The sequence below is a fragment of the Periplaneta americana genome, chromosome 15 (assembly GCF_040183065.1).
Source record: "Periplaneta americana isolate PAMFEO1 chromosome 15, P.americana_PAMFEO1_priV1, whole genome shotgun sequence".
Classification (NCBI taxonomy): Eukaryota; Metazoa; Arthropoda; class Insecta; order Blattodea; family Blattidae; genus Periplaneta; species Periplaneta americana.
Window position 1 is genome coordinate 101,479,126 of NC_091131.1, and position 26,670 is coordinate 101,505,795.

Here is a 26,670-nt window from a genome sequence, read left to right on the forward strand (position 1 = left end):
GTCCATTCGTTGTTTTATCGAAAGGCATGTTCTGGCACTTCAGTAGTTGTGATTTTTTAGTTTCAAGCTTGCATAACGCTGTGGTATTTCTACAGGGACATCATTTTATTTTTACTAACATTTCTAATATTAACCTGGCTATACCTTTGGCTTAAAGGTTGTGAACCGGAAACAGCCCTTCCACTGGAGTTCAATGATACTGGCGTAAGATACAAACAAATCACTTTACTAGGTATAGGAGGGATGAAAAGTAGTTCATCCATTTACGTAAAGTAGGAAATATCGCAATTTTGAATTTGATAATTTTCATTAGGTTTTCTTTAATCAAAATACAGTAAAATATTAACAATAAGTGTTTTTACTCTCGAACTGAGCTGTCCGTTCGGACGTATTCATTATGCAGCGCATATTATACTATCTATAGCACATTAGCGTACAATATAGAGAATGAAGTTAAATCGAATAATAATCATAATATGGATATTTAAACACATATTTGAAAATGATGGCCGTTCATTTCTATACAGGTTTCAATTCTTTTTTGCATATTATCACACTATATACAGTACTATTGTACCTAATTCCAATTACCAGTTTCGTCTTTCGTACTACTAACTCATGTTGAAATAATTCTGTACCTACTCTATAAAAGAGTACCTTACGTACAGTATATTCAATCTTCAATTCTGTCCGATCCGAAAAGATAAATTTATTCAGACATGCTATTTATTATCCGTTCAAGTGGTTTTGTCGAGAGTCGTAGAAAGGAGGGAAATCACGTGACAGTTAATTACTTAACGAGGCCTTTTTATTTAAGTTATTTTAAACAGTTGTATAATATTACGTAGACGTCCAATTCCTAACAGAAATTAATGTTTTCAGAAAAGAGCTAAGACAGCCCTGCCACAAAGGGACGGGCAGAAGTGAGTGGGGGAAACCGGAATGCGACAAAGGCAAACGGACGACAGTACCTGTGCGAGAATATGATTCAATATTGAAAGCGAACATATTTCTGGAACGTACTATACTCACTAACTCAGTACTGTTTGTGTTTACTAAGACCGTAAGGCGACTTTTGACTGTATACCCTTGGTTCTGTGTGGAGATCGGTTGCAAGTTCACTAGTAGAGGGGGTGGGAGTGAAGTACATTCAAAAACTCAGGTACAATAAAAATTGAAGTAAAAATAAAATGATGTCCCTGTATAAGTAATTAACACTAACTTCATGGCATTGCGCCTCAAGAAATCTGATACACTGATTCGTTAATTTCAAAACTTGCGTAGATGCCTTAGCATAACACTAATTTTATGATGTGGCACCTCAAGATTCTGCTGCACTGATTCGCTAATTTCAAAACTCGCTCAGGCGTAATACTAACAGTTTGCTAGAGGTAGGGAAATATTGTTACTTTTCGTGCGTTCATGAATCTTGAGTCCAGCTAGGTATTATAGATTCTATTCCAATTTCAACTAAAGAATGTGAATGAGCATTACTGTAATGAACTATATCTGCACTAAGAAAAGGAATACTCTGCCAGTAAAAGAGTTCCTAAGCTTTTGTTCCTAAAGAGTGTTGGGATACCAGTGTCAGTGTTTATAAGCCGCGCCACCGTTTTTGGCATGTGAAATAAGTAATGGGAACCTTAAGTGCGAGTGTTTTATATTTATAGCAGTCTATGGACGATAAAGCTGGCAATTGTGATTGGCAGATTGTTGATGTGACGTGTATTTAGAAGAAGGTACCGTTCTCAGCTGCAGCGACAACAGAAACTCACTGACTGGACACTGTACTCAAGGACACACCGCAGGAACGCTAGCGTAGGGACAGTTAAGTGCGAGTATCTTACTTTTGCCATAGTCTGGGCAGCAAGACTGGCAACTGTGGTTGTCAGACACGCGCCAGGAAAGCTGGCGTCAGCAATAATTTCTTGCCTAATATGCAATTGTGGCTGCGATCTGGAAGGAGGTCTGAAGAGGCGGATGCATGATGAAGAAGCAACTTTGGAAAAGAAGTGCAGTAAGAGTCCATACAGAGTCTAGTCTGACCAAGGAGATTTCAACAGTACCCCCTAAAATTTGTTTCCAACTACAGCACTGGCCAAAACCATTATGTTCTTATATGAGTAGGAAAAAATCCATTAACTCTCAAGAATTGCTTGAAAATTGTTGTTTATTGATTTCATTTGCCTTAACGATAATAGTGAAATAATTAAAAAATAGGTTTCAATAATTTTATGAACAAAACTGTATTATTAATTTCCTACAAACTTACTCCTTACAAAGTTAGAGAACTTTCAAATCTTCCGTAAGTTCTGAATAATCTAAATAAGTTTATATTATTATGTAATACTTTAATATAGAATTATTGTACGGTGTAATTAAAGGACAATTTATCACATGGCATATTTTTTATTTTTAAACGATAAAACTATTATGGTAGTAGTATGCAATAGTGAAGTGATCTAAAAAAGTAAACAACATTATAGTTCTCGACTGGGTAGGAATCCATTAAACTCCATCATCCTAAGTTAACCATTGAACTAATCGGGAATAATATTTTTGTTTGTGTAAATCGAATCTTTAAGTCGAATCACCGAATTTATCCATCTGCGAGAAGAGTTTAATTTGATCTGGGATATTAGAAGCTTTTTCTTTTAAACTCATCCTTTTCACAGAGACTTTTTAGAGAGGAAAGAAGCAATACTAGAATAACAATGATATGGGAAATTAAGCAGTAGACTAAAACCTGGCACGTAACAACCTTATCAATAACAAATAGTGTTGAAATTTAGTGAGAAATGAATCCCTGACCCTCTGTTGAGAAACTGTGAGGCCAGCCGCTAACAGTGAAAGTTCGACCTCCATTTTGACACTGGAGTCATCATCCCACCATAACAGAAGTCTTTTCTTGGTGCATGGCAATCGCGAAACATTTTAATCAACTTGTTAATGAAGCGAAAATTGGCAGAGGTCGCAGTATATTTTAAGGAGCACTACGCCAGGTGCATCCTGTAGACATAGCAACGAATAAATTAAGACCAGATGAATGTCTACATACGTTCAAACGGCCAGGATCTTCGGTGCGTGGACTGTAAATGATGGTTACAAGAATGAGTCTCTTCTAGGCGAGATCCTTTCACATACATTGTTTCATTGTAACGGTAGAAGTCGTGAACTTTTTTTAAAACTCTAACCCAGAACTGCAGGACGACTGGCAGCTATTACATGATCACCTACTCGTTAATGTTCCTTGTAGACAGATGTCTTGTCAGGAATTTTATAGTTAGATTTGTTGTTTTTAGACAAAGATTTACTACAGATTTTTGGTGTCAGCGAATATCTAGAAATCTGGCTCTTACAAACTTAGCAGGCTAATAATTACAAAACAGATTATTTAAACAACAATAAAATTAATATCCACTATTTTATCCAATCATTGCAATGCACTGTAGACCTACAAATAAATTTGTAATAATACAATTCATTGCCTAGTCCAGTGGCGTCACGAAATCAGCACGGCAACTTATGATTTTGAATTTATTCGTTCACCGCGTGTTCCTCTGTAAAAGACAACATATATGGTAAAGGTTGGTAATATTGTGATAGTTCTTTTTGATAATTTATTACAATTTTACTGAGCGAAAAAAATATCTGTTTCCCCCCCCCCCCTCCCCGTCAACGTATTAAGGGAATGTTCGTGAACAAGTTTCTGCACAAAACCGGTCCTTCTCTCACTACTTGTGCAGGTATGAACCTGTCACACTCGTGGGTCTTAGTTCGAACTTAGGGTTAAGATACAAATGAGATTTACTTTAAATGTTATTTTAAGTGCCCATGCTTCATTTAATTTAGGATGCTCCTTATTATTATTATTATTATTATTATTATTATTATTATTATTATTATTATTATTATTATTAATTATTGTTTTTATTAGTTGTGTTTATTATTAATTTTCATTATTGAGTGTAATTAGTTACCACGGCCACCGGGTATATATCCATTTGCAGTGTGAATAAATACATACGGAATATTACTCGTATCACAATATTACCAACCTTTACCCTACTGTAACAATATGACTACTTAGCGTTTAGGCAGGGATGTAGAAAGTGTTCCATTAAGAAAAGAATTGTAGTTGTACGGAAAATCACAATGATACAAATGAAACACTTCATGTTATAAGTGCCTGAGATAGTCATGAACAATAATAATCATCAGAAGTAATTAAATTGTAATTCATTTATATAACAATTTCTACAAAAAGACAAAGGAATAAGACAAAAATATTAACTGAAACTGAAAATTGCGATGTGTAATTATGATTTGACTATCCATTTATAAATTAAGAGTACATCACGTTAAATAATATTATGAATTGTTAACCATAACAGATAATTCTGTAGGACCAAAAAAAAATAATTTTTACGTTTATTAAATGGATATATTTTATACTGATTCTGAAGTAAGAAAAGAGAACTTAAAACACTTAGGGCCGTATTCATAGACATTTTTAGCGCGGGCTTCCGGTGGATGATCAGCGTTTTTCGTATTCATAAACCAGTGTTAGCGATAGGATATGATTTGAATTCTCTACTAGTAACCAGTGGATAGCCGGGGCTAGCTTAGTACGCTCGTAGCGCGTGCTGCGAAATGTCTATGAATACGGCCCTTAATTTTGTGAAACCTATTGATTGTCACATTTTTCTTATTGTACTCGTAATATTTATTATATTGTTTCTATGTATTTCATTGTTTCTATTTTTCCTTAAAGAGAAAATTGGAACCAATATGTGCAACGCATAGACAGAAAGAGACTACCATCCCAAATTGTGAAGTACACACCACACGGAAAAAGAACCCAGGGCAGACCGATGAAAATACTTCTCGACATCCCACTGGACCTATACCTTGGATGCACGATGATGATGATGATGATGACCTTACGTTAGTGGCAAATCTATAGATAAACAAGAAAAAGGAAACAAAACCCTGTGCCCACAAAATGGAACAATAGGCCTAATAAAATGAACAGGACAAGAATGAGCAATTCACTTCCACGCACATTTTATTACAATTGTCGGTCTATTCTTTGGTTTACAATTAGGCTTAATAATGGAACGCATTTTAAATATGAGTATAGTATGTCTAATTATACAAGGGAACCACGGTTCGCATTGGGATTTATTTCTTACACAAAACCATTACTTAAGTTGGACTACTCCCTCAGGGACATACGAACAATCAATATGGTATACGAATGTGAGGATGTCCATTCTTTAATTGTCAGAATCTGTATCTTCTGTAGTGCAAAATGTCTAAATTGGTTCATGCACGATAGATAGAGGGGCAGACTGTATATACCCAAATTCATATTAATTGACCAGATCGAGGTTAGAATGGTAAAAAATATACATTTATTTGTGTTATTTTTTCAAAGAAGGCTATATACTTTAAATATGAAAAATATTTCCTGTACTTTATATAAAATGTGTAAAAATACGTAGCTTGAAACTACAGAATAAGGACCTTTTTAGTGTGATTCACAGGCATTTTTGTTTTCCTTTTAGCTACATGTAGGTATAAGTATAAAATACGTAATTACATAAAATCCGACCTCTAGTTATGATGCAGCGAGTTATCTTCATTAATGAGTAGAAAAATTACCCGAGTACTAGCACAATGAATTTTTGTGTTATTTTTTTATGCGTCTTATAGTTTATATTGGTAATTATTACCTATATACATGTTTTTTAAGGTATTTGTCCTTATACAAGCTTTGAAAGAGCATTTAGAGCAGATTAAAAAGAATTCGTGCTTAGACAAACAGGTCAGCGCAGATGCAAAAAAATTAAAAAGGAACAGTGATTCTGAATATGTGATTCTAATCATAGAGCTACTAAAAATAATTAACTTACTTACTTACAAATTGCTTTTAAGGAACCCGCAGGTTCATTGTCGTCCTCACATAAACCCGCCATCGGTCCCTGTCATGAGCAAGATTAATCTAGACTCTACCATCATATCCCACCTCCCTCAAATCCATTTTATATTATCCTCCCATTTACGTCTCGGTCTCCCCGAAGGTCTTTTTCTCTCCGGCCTCCTAACTAACACTCTACGAGTATATGCATTTCTGGTTTCTCCTATAAGTGCCACATGCCCTGCCCATCTCAAACGACTGGATTTAATGTTCCTAATTATGTCAGGTGAAGAATACGATGCGTGCAGTTCTACTTTGTGTAACCTTCTCCATTCTCCTGTAACTTCATCCCTATTAGTCCCAAATACTTTCAAAATGAACGTCGAAAATGTTTTTCAGTGCACAGGCAATTTGATAAAATTTTATTCTTCTTTAGTGACTTCAACAAGGAATCTGAGATTTCGAAAACAAAACTGAAAAAGAACTCCATGAGTTTCGAGTTAACCTTTTACCATTATCTTTCTGTAATTTTTCAATATTTTCTCCTTCCAGAGTTCAGGATTCAGGTCCCATCAGTCTCACACGAGAGAATGCCTCATCTTACAAGCAAGCATTCTAATGGGGACAGATTTTATCTTACCATGAAATTGTGTTTTCTTTCTGTAAATGGTCCCAGGGAAATTTACTTTCTTCACGGCAATCGTAATTGCGCTCGAATGGCCCAAATTTGTAGAACACTTGTTTTGACGTTATTAACATGGTGGAAGAAAAAAGTAACTTTTTATCTATCCCCATGAGAATGTTTCATCTTAGATAATAATTATTGTATTATTTATTAACCTGCAATGCGCTTCCCTCATTCTTGTCTCGTTTATGGCGCAGATAGTTCAAACCGTACTGTATAAAAATAGGAAAATAAAGGCCTTAGGCCAGTTTTTGGTAGTCATCCACGCATTAAAATTAAACGGATTCGAATTTAGCCTACACTATTGTTATTGTTAGTTCAATGTTCATCACCAAGAGTAGAGTGCATTATTTTGATTAGCATTGTTTACAAGATTAAGGTGATTCGGCCTTCATCTGATATATAGTGTAAACGGTATAGGTACTGAAAATTTTACATATGATATAATATAGGTCATGCCCCTGAAAAACGTCCACTTTTTTAATTCGGAAGTTTAGAGTAGGCTATATACAAACTTTAGAATCCTTTAGCCATACAAATTTGAGTATGGGAACTAAATTACTGTTTATTAACGCTATCAGGAACAATGAATCTTCATTTTTGGTTTTTTTACGCATGATGCATTAAATATGGTTGCCAAATTTTTTTTGAAGAAAGTACGGGAGACAAAGGAATCGACAAAATTTCACATATAAAATAGACAAATTATTCGGTTCAGTTACAAAAAAAAAATTAATTCTGCACTTCTGCAGCTAAGCTTAAATTAAGACTATTTTGAGGCAGATTTTGTCTCGAGTAATAGTTGAAGTCGACTGCAGCTTTCAGCTCTGAGTTGAGTAGATGTGTCATGCTCTTGTTTCGAACATCTGTCTAGTTGTTCATGAGGTGAAACACCCTCTATGTATGAGCATTACTACTTGGTATGCTTAGAAAAAAACTACAGTAGTCAGCTTTTCCAAATTTATAACATTAGCATGGTTTGATTTTAAACGGGTGAACACTAAAACCCATTCTTGGCAAGCATTACTTTCTATAAAGACTGCATATTTCAATGCATCTCTTAAACAACAACACTCATCATATAAAGAAACATCATGCACGGCAAAATCGAATGTTTAAAATACTGTAATCATTTTTACATTATGCAAGAATAAGGGAGAAAAATGCTCGAAGAGAAGGAAAATACGAGACCCTGGATACTGTTGAAAATTAGAGGCAAATAGGGGAGATCCCGGGTAATACGGAAGGATTGACAACCCTACATTAAAATTACTTTTGTTTTAAACTATTATTTTCATTGCAAATATTGATCTCGTGAATTAGGATAATATTATTAAGATTACGACAAACTATTAGGACCTATTTGCTGAGGATCATGACCTCTATTTCTTGTAAAATTCACCTTACACCCTGTATAGAGCTTAAAACAAAATTAAGTTAAATAGCTCACTCACCGTCTCTGGACATGCCCAAACGCAGACATTTCTGCAGGCGGCAGTACTGACACCGATTCCGGTTCACTCGGTCGACCACGCAGTTCTTGTTGCGCGGGCACTGGTAGTTGACCACTGAGCTCTGAGATCGCCGGAAGAAGCCCTTGCAGCCCTCGCACGTGATCACTCCATAGTGGACGCCACTGCTCTTGTCCCCACACACTTTACACGGTATGATCTCGATTTGCGCTGAAACAAACAGAAAACAACACGTAAGTACAGTCGGAAGCATGTAAGAATGCGAGTGACAGCGCAGTACAAAATGAAACCACCTGAAAAGACAAGGGTTTAACAAAGAGTTCAGGCAGCAGTCAATAAATGAACCATCGTCCGAACCGGAAATATCTTTTGTAATAAGCTTAAGGTAGGAATATCAGACATTCTAATTTTTGTAGGATAGTAGCGGTTTTGAGACCTTCATACGATGCCTTTTCCGCCACGTCTGCGGCTCATGGCCGTGGGCTTCCATCCAGGCGATTGCCCATTAGATCATTAAAAAAAATCAAAGAAGTCAGGCAAATCACCAACACCACTCATCCTTCCTATGACTAATAACTTCGAATAAAATTAAATGCATCAAACATTACAGACATTGAAAGATACATATAGCAGAAGATGGTAAACAATATTAGTAACGGGAGTGCCTGACTGCTCCAAAATTAATAAATTAATTTTCTACCCGTAAAAGCAGCAGCAACTATTTGTTTAGTGTTGTTAATTGTTGCAAACATGATAGTGTACTATATGTGCGCATGCGCATGCGTGTGTTGTGTGGGGCAATTATCCCTAACCCAACTGAAATAGCCACCGGACTAGCTCAATCTGCTGATGTTTTTGCCTGCTGATCCGAAAATGCACTCGAGAATGGGTTCGATTCCTGCTTGGGCTGATTACCTGGTTGGGGTTTTCCGAGATTTTTCCCAATTGTAAAGAGAATGTGAGTTAATCTATGGCGAATCCTCGGTCCCATCTCGCCGAAGACGTTCTCGCTATCACCAATTCCATCGACGCTAAATAACCGACTATAAAAATTAAATTTAAATGGAATCTGTTAGTCGAACGGCTAGTGTCGAATATCCACGCTGGTAACCTAGGCTCCAATCCCGATGGGTCCATGTGGAATTTGCTGTTAGGTGGTAGAATTTCGTGCAATACGTTGTCCCTACCGACATCTCACCATTGATCCATTAATCATCATGATCATCATCATGCAGTACTATGCATAGTTCGCTTCCCATGGTGCATCAAGAATAAAGACAACGAACGGCGGATGGTGGCGTTTGGATGAATGACGTCTTTAGATATAAGAAATTGAAATGGGATCCTTCAATCTCTGTTATAACATGGATTATATTTTCATTGTTTTTTTTTAATGGACGAAGCCACCGGCGCAGCTCTGTCGGCTAAAGCGCTTGCCTGCCGATCCGAAGTTGCGCTCGGGCGCGGATATGATTCCCGCTTGCGCGGATTACCGGGTTGGGTTTTTTCCGAGGTTTTTCCCAATCGTAAGGCAAATGTCAGGTAATCTACGGCGAATTCTCGGCCTCATCTCGTCAAATATCATCTATCACCCATTCCATCGACGCTAAATAACCTCGTAGTTGATACAGCGTCGTTAAATAACCAAGTAAATAAAACATTTAATGGAAGAAGACTCAGTAGCCTACACTACCGGCACACGCTGTGCGCACGCCTGTGACTAGTAAAATAAATTTAATTACCATTTGTGAGAATTGCAGAATATGGAATACGCAATGCACATAGTCTAATATTTCGACATAATTTCTGGTTTTATTTCTCACAAGTATCTTACATTAGCATAGACATTTGTATCATTTTACTCTTTCCACAATGACTTCCAAAGTCATCAACAATAGAGCTGTTCAGAGCAGAAGTGGTGCAAGTCAAAATTGGGTAATGAGGTTTAAAGTAAAAATTCTGTAAAATACAGCGCAAAGTAGCAATTAATATGTTCTTCGTGCTATCCATTAACTACTAATAGTTTAAATAAATTGAATATTAATTGCTTCTTTGCGCTGTATCTTACAGAATGTTTACTTTAACACTCATTACCCATTTTTGACTTCACCACTTCTACTCTCAACGGCTCAATTATTAACATGATTGTCATTATATGATTGATAGTTTCGAATTTTCAATTAGCTTCGTGTTTAGTAGTTATACGTCAGCATTAATAACAATGGTAAAGAGTTTCTTGTTCAAAGTGTTGATCTGTACGTGCTATTTTTGCGATTCAAGCGAGGCTAAATTATGTCTTCAACATTTTCAACACAAATCAGGGTTTTTATTAATTTCAACAAATAGGTTCATAATTATATTTCCATTAATGACTTTGTTTACTTTGTTGTAGAGTTAGCAAAAGGATTAACTATAGTGAAATACAACTTTCGTCATGTCAGTTGTGTAGCATTTCATTCGTATTTTCTAAAAATTCCTGACATTTTAAAGAAAATCAAATTAACAGACAAATATTCATGGGGTGTTTAAATGAAATTACCCTCATCGGAACACGAGTGACTATAACTTGATTGAACAGTGAAGTTTATTCTTGTGGTTTTTATGTATTTCTATGTGCATACTCAGATTATATTTATAGGCTATAATAATTTAGGAATTACGCATCAAAATATGCAGCATATTTAACATTTTAATTCATTTTAATTGTGTGAAATAGAGAGAATTTATATCTCAAATATCGTCGTTGTTCCTGCAACGTGCAAAATATACAATTTTTCAGTAGGAGGAAAAAATACATTTATTCATCCTATGACAGCCGTACATAGGAGATTGTGAATTCTTACATTTTCGAAACAAAGAAATATAATTACATATAGGTAAAGGTAAAAAAGGTATAGCCGTAATATGCCATGAAGGCATTTGGGGGACATGGGGGTAGAGCCCCATGCTTTCCATGACCTCGGCACTAGAATGAGGTGGTGTGGTCGGCACCACGCTCCGACCGCCTTTTACCCCCGGGAAGAACCCGGTACTGAGTGAACCCCGGGGCCGTTCTGAAAGTTTGGCAACGAGAAAAAATCCTGTCACCACCTGGGATCGAACCCCGGACCTTTCAGTCCGTAGCCAGCTGCTCTACCAACTGAGCTACTCGGCCGCCTAATTACATATAGGAGATTTTATTATTTGCTGTATCACTATTTAAGTTATTTAATAGAACAAAATCTGAAAATCGATAAATATGTCACTTAGGAGTTATTTCAGGAACAACGACGATATGTTATTTGCTATTAGTATGGTGTCCTCAATTTTTCACTTGAAGATATAGGGTGCTATTCATAGACATTTCGCAGCACGCGCTACGAGCGTACTAAGCTAGCCCCGGCTATCCACTGGTTACTTGTACAGAATTCAAATCATATCCTATCGCTAACACTGGTTTATGAATACGAAAAACGCCGATCATCCACCGGAAACCCGTGCTAAAATGTCTATGAATACGGCCCATAGTAATCTAACTTCAAGGGGTCCGTAACACTCAAACAGTTGGGAACCACTACTTTAGTGATTTGTCTTCCTCCTGATATAACACATCCTCCTCCACATTCATTATTCACCTTGTATTCTCATTCTGAACATTATCGATCCTAGAAAGCCGTATGGTCTGCCGAACATAGTCAACTTCTAGCACCCATAGTTAGGCCTAGTCTTTATCCTACTGTCTCTAAATTCTTGGTCTAATAAACGCCACACTGGACGTTCATTCGAGTGTCCTTCAGTACTAGAGTTCACTGCAATGCACAGGCTTATTCTGCCTAATCGCATATTTTATTCTGTTTCCTACAGAGGGCTATGCATTCTCATGAGAAACAGACATCTGTCCGTAAAGCAGAGACTTCGTGGGAGAGAAACAGTTGGCCCGTGTATTGTGCTTCAAGCTCTTCCATTCAAAGGTACAGGACCCCCGGTATCACTCCCCTTTCGTCTTCGTATGGAAGACATGCAAAGGACTTTAATTTCTCGTTGAAATATCCGTAACACTCTCCAAGATTTGAACCCACGAACCGAGAATCTACACGCAAATCATCCATTTCATTTAATAGAACAAAGACCATGACTATTAACTGAAGCTATTGAAGCTAGAGTAACAATAGCAAGTATAATCAAATGATTTCATCAATATAATTAAGAACTACTAATAATTAGAATAACAATTACAAGGATACGATGGAAGAGTAATGGAACGGAGAAAAATTCTCTCCGGCGCCGGGATTTGAACCCGGGTTTTCAGCTTTACGTGCTGATGCTTTATCCACTAAGCCACACCGGATACAACCCCGACGCCGAACAGAATCGTCTCTGATTGAGTTCCAACTCTTGGGTTCCCTCTAGTGGCCGCCCTTTGCACTACGTCATAGATGTCTATGAACATCGGACCGAAGTCCACACATGTGCTCAGGTGCACTCGTTATGAGTGACTAGTTGGCCGGGATCCGACGGAATAAGCGCCGTCTTAAATCACTTCGTGATTTACGCATATCATATATTATTTCAATGTACCGAAGTACATATGATATTTCCATGCAGATATTCTGCGTCATCATACGATGGAAGAGTAATGGAACGGAGAAAAATTCTCCGGTGTGGCTTAGTGGATAAAGCATCACCACGTAAAGCTGAAAACCCGGGTTCAAATCCCGGCGCCGGAGAGAATTTTTCTCCGTTCCATTACTCTTCCATCGTATGATGACGCAGAATATCTGCATGGAAATATCATATGTACTTCGGTACATTGAAATAATATATGATATGCGTAAATCACGAAGTGATTTAAGACGGCGCTTATTCCGTCGGATCCCGGCCAACTAGTCACTCATAACGAGTGCACCTGAGCACATGTGTGGACTTCGGTCCGATGTTCATAGACATCTATGACGTAGTGCAAAGGGCGGCCACTAGAGGGAACCCAAGAGTTGGAACTCAATCAGAGACGATTCTGTTCGGCGTCGGGGTTGTATCCGGTGTGGCTTAGTGGATAAAGCATCAGCACGTAAAGCTGAAAACCCGGGTTCAAATCCCGGCGCCGGAGAGAATTTTTCTCCGTTCCATTACTCTTCCATCGTATGATGACGCAGAATATATGCATGGAAATATCATATGTACTTCGGTACATTGAAATAATTACAAGGATGTTAATCACTCTCTCACTCCCTAGTTTTTGACAGTTTGTTCTACTGTTTGCAAATGTGTTGCTTTAAGAAATAGAGCTCCAGACATGAAGAAACAAAGGCGTATAAATTGCATCAGTACAGTAAAACCTCGTTAATCCGGACTAATTGGGGGATAAGTTGCCCGATTTAACGAAAGTCCGGATTAACTGAAATAACCTAAAGAACCGTAGAAAGCGCATTAAAAATCCGTTTATAGCAACAAAACACGTTTATTACGGTGTATTTAAAGAGCACAGGTCTAAATACACTATACAGTACAGTAAAATGTAAAGAATTACATACAATGCAGTACAATTATTTTTAATACATATAAGTGTAATATTGTAATTCCATAGTTATGATATATAAAAGTCTTAAAACAAGCTTATTTTTAATTTTCCAAACTCATATTTTTCTTTTTGCCTGTCCGGATTAAGCGAAGTCCGAAGGGCGATTCATTTGATCCTACACTAGACATCTCACAAATACGAGCCTTCCAGTCACGTAGAATGGACATGACCAAGATAGAGACACCGCTCAGACATCACAGGACGATCACAATACAATGGACAGTTAAGTCCTGTGAATGGAAGATACATTTCTTCCATTGTCCACGCCGGGAATCGAACCTCGGACCATTTGGTTGGGAAGCGCACGCGCTATCTACATAGCCGCATTGTCGGCTTAATGAAATATATGCATGACAAAAAGAAGCAAGATTTGGTAACATAGACTTGCAAGGTGTAGAGTTGTGGACACACTTCACCTGCGACTCGTGTTTTCGTTACTTAAATGGACACAATAACAAACAGTGGATCTGTAAGCAGCCTTTTTATAAGATTGCAAGAACTATGCTAATTTGTAGCATTTAACCGACAGATTACGTTGTGTATCATAATGAAATAACATATTTCGGTATTCTCTAAACAAAATTCTGAGAAGCTTTTCTCAATTAAACATTTACTCAACACAAGCTGCTATTTAGTTGTGGTGAATTAGTACAAATTACTATGGAAAACCAATTTAGACCTACCAGTGTTATAATTCTTCACTTATTTTCAGAAACTGTCTACAACTCCTGTCAGCTATAGCGTCGTATATAATGTTAGAGAGAGGGACTGTGTTTCAAGACCGATAATATGCTCGGGCGTAGCTTGGAATGCCGCTTGGACTAATCATCTTGTTGAATTTTTCTTCCAAAATTTCTGTAAGACGAATATCAGGTAATCCAATAAGAAACCTGGTACTCATCTCGCCAAGATTTCATACCGCTATCATCAATTCCATGGACGCTAGATATCTGAGCAGTTGATATGGCGTCGTTAAGTAATCTGACAGAATAAATAACACAGACAATTTCAAGAGAAAAGACATAGATGTTCACTCCTTTTCCTGGATTTAGATTTATTAGACTCATAGGGCCGTATTCATAGACATTTTTTAGCGCTGGCTTTCGGTGGATGATCAGCGTTTTTCGTATTCATAAACCAGTGTTAGCGATAGGATATGATTTGAATTCTATACAAGTAACCAGTGGATAGCCGGGGCTAGCTTAGTACGCTCGTAGCGCGTGCTGTGAATTGTCTATGAATAGCAACCATAGTGATGAAATGTATCCATTTTTATCATGCCGGAAATCGTGATTAAATAATTAAACAAGTACGTAAAAAGTAACCGATATAATTTGAAAATCTCGAAAGAGCACTTTTTGTGTATTCGCAAGGATATCTGGAAATTGTCCTCACGTGGTGAGAGTTAACTTAAAACCAACAAGACTTACACAAAATACATTTCTTGAATTAAATTTACATATTTATAAGGCTGCCTTCCACTTTATTCTTAATGCCCAACCTCTCTTCTCCTTGCTTCAGTTGTTGGTGCGCGTGTGTGAAAACGAACCACGTCGTTACGAGTGCGCAGATATGAAGGAGGATGTTTAATTATCCGTTTTACAGCCTCGGGTGGATATGAAATATGAGTCGAAGTGAAAGTGTAATTCGGGGGAGATAAACACCTGCGACGCAAGAAATGAACTATGCATTAAAGATTTAATGAAACCTAGATATCTGTCAGATCTGCTGCTACACACAGAACTGACAAGCAAGTGGCTAGTGAGAATCCGTGTAACAGGAAGCGCGACATTTACACTCAAAGAAGTTAAACACTTCTTAATTAAAATATTCAGTTTTACTTCAGCATAACAGGAAGTACGCAACGGTGAAGCCTGAATTTAATGGTGAGTGGGAGATGTAACAATACGCCCGTCGATCCACACTTCTTGTTAGCATTTTGATCTAATATCAATCAAAATTATCGGAATTTCTTGGTTATGGGATCAGTAAAGCACAAGACAATCGTTTAAAAGACATTCGAAAACTACAAGATAAGAGATATAATATACATCATGTTTCAAAATTATGGTAACGCTTTCATATGATCATTATATGAAGTGTGTAATGATCAGAGTTAGGAAGTTGGTACCAAAACTGGTAAGTTGTGTGAGCTTGGACTATATCTCTACTGAATGAAAAGTAATAGCGTATCTCTCAATATCAGTGAACCAGAACGACAAACATGTAGAGCCGGGTGGTAACCAAACATGTGCTGTAATCGTCCACAACCTTAGAACAAATAACAACAACAAAAAACTATAATTTATAATTGTAAACTTCTTAACTCCTAAACTAAAACAATTAACCCATACATATAAAAATAACATACAAAGTATACAATTATGATTCCAGCCTCATTATAACAAATAACAATGAACATTTTCATTTTATAAAACAAAATATTCTTTTTATGTTCAGAAAAAGAAAACAATATTTGTACTCTGAAAATATTCGTTCTACGCACGTCACAAAACGTTACTGGAGCAAATCTGAAATATGATAGGTACAGTGTATCTTACTATCATCGGGTGAAGTACTACTTTGTGAATCTAATAGTGTATCTCGTATGTGGCACATAGTATTAAACCCATAATTGTTTTCAAGAAAATTTTTCATTTTTGTAGTAATGACAGCTAGGAAGTTCGTATCGTAATTCCGATATTGAACTTGACTGTAACACAACCGAATACATAGCAGCAAGAGACGTCAACATTTAACGAGGAATAATCCGGGAAGAAATAAACGTGTTACACAGTCCTGTTTGCATATAACTTTCCCTAAACTAGAGGTTGCTCTGAAGGACAAAGGATACCAAATATACAAGTATTAGAAAATACGTACAATTTTATAAAAATTCTTCCCTGAGAAATATAATTATTATTGTTGTGCTATTAATTTACTTTATATATGTGATTTCTTCAGAAGATAGATTGAATATTTTAGAGCCATCAAAGAAACAGTCTTGGTCAAAGAGGATTCAAAATCGAACTCTTTGCAGAAATTAATATATATATATTTTTTTTGTAATCGTGCCTCTAGCACCCACTAATAATCCAACAATTTCAATAGTTTGTAACTTATAGATATTTAAATAATAAGGAACAGTTGGACCATAAATTTGATTCTTCTCATTGTTGGCATCTTCCGGTTGAGTTGTATTCAATTCAAAGCGGATAGTAGGATCTATTATCTCACCTGTTGTGTTGTTAAAGGCTAATATATCAACCCGCCGACAGCTTCCTGTTTCCGATAGACCATAGATTTCTTCATAGGTGGTATACCCCTTGTCGCGAAGAGCTAGAGCGATTGCGGACCTGATTTTGTGATGCCTGGCATTGCGTAATATCTCACCATGCGGGCAAGATCCAAGAACGTGGGCGAGAGTTTCTATCTCGTTGAAGCAGTGACGACAACGGTTACTGTCCATGGATCTGCCCGGAATAGCGCGTACAGCCGCAACATTACCGACCATTTGTATAGCATCCCTCCATTCACTGCAGCTCAGTCCTTCATGATGAGTGATCCACCGGTTTGTGGCAAGATGTTCCGCGAAAAGGGAAACTCCTTTCCCTTTTTGAGAAAGCGCGCTCCATTTCTGAAATTCTAGATCTCTTAGCGTAGCCTTCACTTTCCTTGAATCAAGAAATCCGTCTCGAGAGTTAGACTATCATCGTATGTTAAATTTAGCCTGGTTAAGTAGTGTTTGCCTTCATCTATTGGGCTTCTGATATTTTAGATATAGGGATTATTTGATTTGTATAGTGTTTTCAAAGCATGAATTTGCTGCAGAACTGCTTCCCGTTGAGATGTGAAAAGTCCCAAGCCTTCAAATTTTCTAAGGCTATAAACTATGTTGTCAGGAAGACAGGGAGTTGTAAAATTTCCTTTAAAGTGTATTTTATCATTTTGTCAGAGTCTTCTAGAAATGTTTGGGGAATCTGATGAAGAGGAATAGTTTGAAAAGGATATACGAGTGTAGGGCAAATCGAAGCATTTAAAATAGATAGAGAATTTCTGATCGGCTTGAAGAAGCGATGAAGATGCGAGTAATTCCAAATTTTGACGTAATGTTTGCATAGCTGTTAGAGGAATAAATGAAATCTCATTTTGCAACACGTCTTTGCAAGCTTAAGGAGGACTAAATCATCTTATCGTTTGTGTGTCTCATTATTGTAATTTATTACTAATGAATGTTTCATTTTTTATAAATGCAATTAATTGAGGACAGTTCTAATATTCATTGGGAAAATATTACATTCTTCTGAGCATGTGATATAAACAGACAGCGGATTTTCGGTCCCTACACAGCGACACAAGACGTTCCTTGGCGTACGGAGGGATTGTAAAGGCTGATTGCAAACTCGTGGCACTAACATGCGCGACCTTCTTTCTGAGGCTTCGGAGTAAGCGGAGTTCTGTGTGTGCGGGCGACTGCTTACTCATAGAGCGTACTGTTCGAACACCCCCCAGCAAGACTCTTGGGCGAGTCCAAGTAAGTGGATGCCAATTCGTCTTTCGCGCGGGTGCCACGAGTTTGCGATCGGGCTCTAGCTATGAGTTCAATGATGTCTCTGCAACTGACGTAGGCTACATCTAAGGCGCAATTCACACAGAGAAGATGTGGCTCGGACATCGGCGGAGGCATTATGGCTTTTCGGATCTCTCCCATGTAAACAAATGTAGGCCCTATTAATGGATACAGAAATGACGGTGTGGGGGCACGCCACTTCGTAGCCAATGCTGCGTCTCTTTCCAGTCACGAGTGACCCTTCAAAGCGACTGTAAAAGAAAATATGCGACGATTTTGAATTTCATATTCAACGTTGTGAAGAGATTTTGTAATATGGTATAGAAACATTGGTGGGACATTCTATACAAATTCTGGAAATGGTCCGGAGAAATGTTCAATTCTTTCATCACGTCGAATATGCCATACTTCTTTCCCTTTTTCAACCACAAAGAGTGCACCCAAAATCTTCTCTGTTTTTTTAATATCAGCGAGTTGTACTAAAACCAGGACATCCTAATCGTCCAAGTCTAAAGACATTACGAAAGTTGTGCGACGCGGAAGTGTCGCAAGGATTTTTGACTCTTCAGTTTGCTTTGCTCACGTCATGTCTCACCCGACGTCTGAGCCACGTCCTGTCTACGTCTTCTCTGTATGAATTACGCTTAACGTTCAGCATTAGAACCTAAAATCCGCTGTCTGGATATGAGAAAGCTCATGTCTTCTTTACAAGTTTTAGGTATAAGTATCTTCATAAAAACCCATGTTTGAACTTAAGTATGTTGAACTAAAGCGCCATTATATGAACTGATGATCACGTTCCAGAAATATTAAACATTAACTCCAGAACACACTGTATGCATGCCCGCATGCACGTAAATATGGATGTGTGTATTCATTACGTATAATGTTCGTATGATGTATGCAGGTATAAGCAGTAATTATGTAGAGCATTTAAAAGTTTAGAAAATGGAAAGTCTTTGTATTATGAAAGTGTGAGTGTACCCTGTACCTGTGCATGTATACAAAGCAGTTCATTTAACTTTGCGACCTCTCATATTCTCTATGACTCAATATTTTAAGATAGTTTATCACAGATAAGTAGAATGAGCTTATCACCGATAAGTAGAATGCAAGATGATACTCTGTGAACTGTCAAATAACAGGAAAAATGCTATAAAACAAAACAACACATTTTAAGAAACAATTTTTTTTTTCACTTTGAAATTATACTACAATAAAGGAAAATTTTACTGCTTACCATTGTAATTCACTGTTAACTGTTTAACATCTCTTAGTACTTTCTGGTTTTGCTTAGTGATGGCGTACTTGTCAAAAATGTGACATTGAAACATGTGTAACGATTTCTGCACAGCGACAACTTCTCAGCCCTATTGCATATTATTTATTCAAAATGGTTAATTAATTACCCGATACACACTCAATCATACAAATTTCCAGACACTAGACACCCAGGGAACTTTTCTTCTTCAAGAAAAATTCCCTGAGAGCCGAGCCTTAAAATCGAACCCGAGACCTGCAGCATGCTGATCACCAGACTACAGAGCAGTCTACTGGTAATATTGGTGCCAATTTTCAAAATCATACAGACCTACTTCACAAATATTAGTTGTGTATACAGATGCAGCCTATAGTATTTCTAGAAATGTGATTGCAATACTTGTTTTATAAGTGAATGGGTTATTTATGAATGGGCCTAAGTCGCTAATTTTGTGAAAATGAGTTTGTAATGTAATACTGCTCTTTGAGTGTAGATACATCGATTTCAATATGAAGAGGACTAAGTTTCACACTCTATAATGCTTAGTAGAATTAATGATACAATTTTTATTTCAGCCTTAATTTCAAAATTTCGGCCAATAAGCAATTTTTCTTAAATTGCTAACAATTTAGTATTCAAGGCTTAGGCCCTTTCATAAATAACCCATTCAAGTGGTTACAGGGTCAAAAGAAGAAAAATAAAGAAAGTAAACTTGCGAATTCTAAATGAGGCAAATAGAGCACGTGGACAGCTTCAAATACTTGGTTCCACACCTGTGGAGTAATGGCTAACGCGTCTGGCCTCGAAATCAGGTGGCCCGGATTCGAATCCCGGTCGGGGTAGGTTACTCGGGGTTTTCCCCTCAACCCATTATAAGCAAATGCTGGGTAACTATCGGTGCTGGACCCCGGACTCATTTCACCGCGTTATCACCTCCATTTCATTCAGACGCTAAATAACCTGAGATGTTGATACAGAGTCGTAAAATAACCCACTAAAAATTCAAATACTTGGAGTATAATTACTATAAGTTGTAACATGAGCTGCTGCCAGGAAGTCAAAAGTAGAATAGCAATGGCCAAGGAAGCTTTTAATAGAAGAAGCAGCATCTTTTACGGACCTGTGGAAAAATAATTGTAAGTGCTTTGTATGGAGTGTGGCATTGTATGTGGCAGAAATATGGACATTCCGACGAAGTGAAGAGAAACGAATAGAAGCATTTAAAATGTGGATATAAGGAGAATGAAACGTGTGAAGTGGACAGACATAATAAGAAATGAAGTGGGTGAAGAAAGGATGATGCTGAAACTGATCAGGAAGAGGGAAAGGAATTGCTTGGGTCACTGCTGACAAGAAACTGCCTACTGAAGAATGCACTGGAAGGAATGGTAAACGAGAAGAGTACGGGGCAGAAGACGATATTATCAGATGACATTAAGATATATGGATCATATGAGGAGACAAAGAGGAAGGCAGAAAATAGGAAAGATTGGAGAAAACTGGGTTTGCAGTGAAAGTCGTACCCTTGAGCATAACACTAAATGAATGACAGGAGTAATAGTATAGTATTTCATTTAACGACGTCTTCAATTACAAAGATTATTCAGCGTCAAAATTTAACGTGAACAAATGTGAGAAATTTTGTCTGAAGCCTTCTATCATGTGCAGTGATCGTTTACTTTAAAGTGCTTCTACGACACGACAGTATTATCTTCACCTCCTCCCTTTCCAGGCAAGAAGGAAGACATGCCAATATTGCAACACGCTTTGAAGTCCATCGCCCTTAGTCGGATGTGAACCTGCGAACCTCAGATCCAACGACCAGAAAGTTAAACACTAGACCACCAAGGATGATTAAATGTAGTCTATTATATTGCTTTAACTGTACCAGGTATGTACAAAGTTATGCATATAAGCATACCCTGTGCACAAGGATTAGTATTATTGTTATTATTTTGTGAAGCTGTTTAGGAGTGTGACTAGAATTATTGTATCATGATTACGGTTATGGTTCGTTTAAAGTAACAGCTATGTCGAAACAAATGACACTTCCTGCATTCAAAATCGAGTGTATCTTTTTACACACTCGGTATATTTTTACATTATTTTGTTTAATCAACTCAATTTATTGACTAAACGCCTTATGTTTTGTAATTAATTAATTAATCTGTGACGTGACAGCCCATGCAGGGCCAAGGCAACCAACCAACTATTGCCTCACGTCCTCATAAATCTGCAGAACCAGGAAAGCGGTATCGTATGGTCAGCACAATGACCTTCCCAGCCGTTATAACTGGTTTCCAAAACCGGATTTCCTTACGTAGTGTAACTTCCCAAATACATCATGATTCGGGGTGAGCACCGGTCCCTTACATGGTCTGAATTTTATGAGAAAATTTCTTCCCCATGAGGACTGAAACCAGGCAGGATACCTTCATATTATACTAAAATATGACGTTTGTGTTCTTTTTATCTAATTTACTTAAGACTATTAAATGTTTTATTCATATAGCATTCAAGAAATAACTGTCTACCAGTAACCAAAAAGAAAGATATGTGAAGCGAAGATATTTCAATGTACTCGTACACCGTATCTTTGGGAATATATGTATTATTTATGATATAATGGAGAATCTTCTTACATTTGACTCCAAGTGTTTACATGCGTAGAAAGCAGTTTCTTACAGTATGGAAAATATAGAAGGTTGACAATTAGTGTGGAACTCTATGGAGGAGAAATTTTACGTGCAATCTTGGCATGCAAAATGAACGTCAGAGGAAGGTCAGTGTCAAATGAAGCTAGGATATTGGTACCAGAACGTTTTAAGTCGCGTGAGCTTGGACTACATCTCTACCGAATGAATAGTAGTAACGCAGCTCTAAGTGTCAACAAACCAGCACAACAAACATGTACAGTCGGGTGGTAACCAAACTTGTCTTTATGCCAATGGTCCAAGGTCATAGAACAAGAAAGACAACATGAAAATAATATAGAAAGGCAGCAATTGTCAATTAGAACCTTCGTAAATTTCAATCTAAAATAATTTTCGCATATGTATAAAAGTAACAAATCAAATATATATTGATATGTCTCTAGACTTTTTACAATACTTAATAATGTGTATTTTCATTTATCAAAAGAAATCCTCCTTGTATGTTCACAAAAACTATTTGTATGAGGAAAATATTAGTTATACGTAGCAAGACATGATTGGAGCAAGTCTGAAATATGATACAGCATTTCTTACTACATCATCAACAGAACAATAGCTTTTGTGTATCTAACAGTGCATCTCGTATGTAGCACATAATATTAAACCTATAACTCTTTTCAAGGACACTCTTCATATTTGATTTAATGATTATTGGGCTTTATGCGTATTGGTATACAGTATACAGAATGAGAGAGGTATATGTGCAAATATTTTTAGAGATAATCGGGGATAGAACCACATCATTACGTAACAAATTTCTCAATCTTCGAAGTTATTTCTTTAGATACGAAAAAATACAATATTTTTAGGTTAGTTAATACTTCCAGGCGATTTGTTTTCTTTAGGAACGCCTGATTAGTTACGCGAAGGTCTAAGCTTGTGAGGGTTGTCTACTGTCCAGGCTTACCAGGAAGGTCTTTGTGGTGTAACAGGTTATCAAATAATTCATCGTGTATCCAAACACAATCACCCTCTTACATTAGCACATGGGATTGCATTCATGATTTATTTTGTTCTGTAATACGTTCGAATTTCATTCTTAACTGTTTTTGTTGGAGTATAATAATGAATCGAAAGACGTGTGTATAGTCCAAACGGACAGGCGTTTCGTAGTACTACCATTCATAAAACATCATACAGTAAAATACGCGACACATTTTTCAGAAAAAACTATAAGGTAAAAAAAGGTAAAGGTATCCCCGTAACATGCCATGAAGGCACTTGGGGGGCATGGAAATAGAGCCCCATGCTTTCCATGACCTCGGCACTAGAATGAGATGGTGTGGTCGGCACCACGCTCTGACCGCCATTTACCCCCGGGAAAGACCCGGTACTCAATTTTATAGGAGGCTGAGTGAACCTCGGGGCCGTTCTGAAAGTTTGGCAACGAGAAAAAATCCTGTTACCCCCTGGGATCGAACCCCGGACCTAGCCAGCTGGTCTACCAACTGAACAAGGGAAAAAGTAAATAAGGCGTTATTTCACTTGCATTCTTCTTAAACTAATGTCAAAATATTTGCACGTATACCCTTCCCACTCTGTACAGCCTATTTTCACAATATTATTCTTCCACATAACTCACGGCTTCAGTCATTTCCACATTTCTGGACGCAGAATAATTGTTATATACAAATCATACCAACATTATACTCATAGCCTACATATATCGAAAAATAATTATGTATACTTGACTTAGGTTTTGAAGATGGTTCTCTTCCTTTCTTATTTCCTAAAAGAAGTGTTTCATATGCGTTTTAATAGCACGGTGTCGTTTTATAGATTAAATTTCCACATTCAATAATTTATAGTAAAATGTTTCTCCTTTTATTGTTATTTTTATTTATTTTATTGACACTGTATCAACATCTCAGGTTATTTAACGTCTGAATGAAATGAAGGTGATACTACCGGTGAAATGAGTCCGGGGTCCAGCACCGAAAGTTACCCAGCATTTGCTCGTATTGGGTTGAGGGAAAACCCCGGAAAATAACCTCAACCAGGTAACTTGCCCCGACCGGGATTCGAACCTGGGCCACCTGGTTTCGCGGCCAGACGCGCTGACCGTCACTCCACAGGTGTAGGCTTTTATTGTTGTGGTTACTAGCAAATTTGTGATTAAGGATTTAATTTGTCACGTTGAAAACCGCTGATTAAACTGCACGACTCCACGTGAACGTTAATATGCATATTATTGTAATATAGTGACGAGTCATCCATCCACTCTTGCGGATATACTGTGGATTGTTTATATGAACAGAGCACAGTAGCTAATGCAGTAGATCTACAGAGTGATTCACGAAGATTTATCGTCACTTATGGAGCTTATTTCCGAAGACATTCTGAGCAAAAAAATGATATATAAACATGTGTCCTAATCTCAATATTTTCAAAGTTACACTAATTTGAAGTTGTTTGTAAAATAGCATTATTCTTTAATTTTAAGAGTCAAATAATATTACAAAAGAATGAACTATTCAGGAGTATCCTTTCTTTAATTAGCTAAGTATTCTGAAACTAAAAATGTGTCGTGAACTCCATAGTTGCTTCGTACAGATTCTTTTTTCGATTTTTAACTACAAAATTACATTTTTCTTACGCATTTATCACAATTGTTACAAATCACGCCACTCTTGTAAATTCTTTAAGTCGTATGATTTATAACAATTGTTGGATAAGTGCGTAAGAATGATGTAACTTTTAGTTAAAACAGGTCAAATCGGCCCAAAGGGTGGCAAGAGGTTAAGATTCCAACTTTTACAGACAATTGGCATTTAATGGCAGTAGGGATGTCAGTCCTACGTGCCCGCCGCCCTTACTCTATAGCAGCGTTTCTCAAACTTTTCTGAAGTGGGGACCTCTTTTTTTAAGTCAGAACAGTTCCGCGGACCACCTTACTCTTGTTCCCTTCGAAAGCAAATTTATCACTTAAGTAGCATATTTTAATACCAGTATACTTATATTTTAATGTAGAAATAATTAAAATTAATTTAATTCAATTAATTTTATATTAGTATTAACTAATTAAGTTAATGTTAATAGAAGAAAGTTTCTTATTTCGTCATCTGTAAAAACAGAAATAAAAAAATTATTGCAGAAACATGCCCGATTTTCAACAAGTAAACATGCAATTTTGCATGTTCTATTATTGGTGTACGACGTACAGTACGTGACCATTTCAATGTGCAGACTGGGTGTCGCCAAATTATTAAGAAAGTCATAAGTATATGAAAAGGTTCGGTACTTTGGTCCTGTTATGAATTCGGGTAGACCCTAGCTGGGTTACAGGCACGGCGCCAGATGTGCAGGGAAAAGATAGCGAGAAACACCACGTTCATAGTGCTTTAAATCCCTCTTTTGTTGCTGAGAGTGGAGTGGGAAGTCAATAGACAGATAGGGTAAATAAATTTCATAAAATGTCAGTACTGGGAGAAAAAGTGAAAGGCAATTGCCATATGTCATTTACAAACCCTGAGATTTTCAGCTATAGTGTGATACGCAATTCGTTTGAATTTTATTTTTTCTTCTGTCTTTTTTGAAGGACCACAAGGGCAGACCTCGAGGACCACAGGTGGTCCGCGGACCATAGTTTGAGAAACGCTGCTCTATAGGAAATGCCCCTGATACTCATAGCGTGGGGTTATTCCGGTATATTATATTTTGTAGAGTTTTCTTGGGGTGCGAATAATCAACTAAAAGCGAAGTCACACTCCACGCAACTCTATGTGCAACAGTCACTCTACCAGCTGCGCTAACACGGTTCCCGTTAGTTTGTTAATGAAATACATTAAGGCATGGGAAGATGAGTTTGGTAAGCCCTTCTTCCTCCAAGCGATTCGCGTGAATCTTCCCGTGTTCTAGTTATTATTCACCAATTTAGAGGTCTATGACTGCCGAGTGCATTGTATGTAGTCCGGCTGGATTTCATTATTAGGTCACAAACCTGCAGTTACCTCAAGAAGGCTGAGAATGTGGGAAGAGGAGAGGAGCTTGAATAGGAAGAAGGAAATTCCTCCATATTGACAAGGTCGTTATAGTGTTGGTCGCCATCACGCTATAAGGAGTTAGGCCCCTCCAAGCATGGCAGCCGCCCGTCGCAGACTCGGGTTAACGTTCTCGCTCGTCGGGAGCCACTGACCGGCCTTCATGCACGTGCTAAGCAACGTCATCACGTGACGTCATCGGGGAAGGAAGGAGAGCCGTCACACCCAACTCCCCGTCTTACTCTCCTTCTCGCTTCCAGGATTTTTATCTTTCGCGGTACTCTGGAGGAAATCTGCGCTCCTATCGTTCTTTGAACGTTCTAGCGTTTAGCAGCGCAGCGAAAATGAGAAGATTCTTACTGGTATTCTGCTATAAGGCTTCTAATATTTTACATTCTGTATCCTGTCATTGGTAGCAGTACAGATAAAGTCGTTTTATGTCAACATTGATTTCGAGATAGATAAAAGTCAATTTTTTCAGCACTTATAATACGGGAAAAGTTGTTCT

At 37.5% G+C, this 26,670-nt stretch overlaps 1 protein-coding gene across 2 annotated transcripts in view; it reads right to left on the reverse strand.

Moving 5' to 3' along the window:
* Positions 1–26,670, reverse strand: part of Hr3 (Hormone receptor 3) — a 172,579-nt gene that overhangs the window by 110,096 nt on the left and 35,813 nt on the right. For both annotated transcript variants that reach the window (XM_069847912.1, XM_069847913.1), the window contains exon 2: positions 8,063–8,290. In XM_069847912.1, the coding sequence (XP_069704013.1) occupies positions 8,063–8,290 (228 nt within the window). The remainder of the gene's footprint in view (positions 1–8,062; positions 8,291–26,670) is intronic.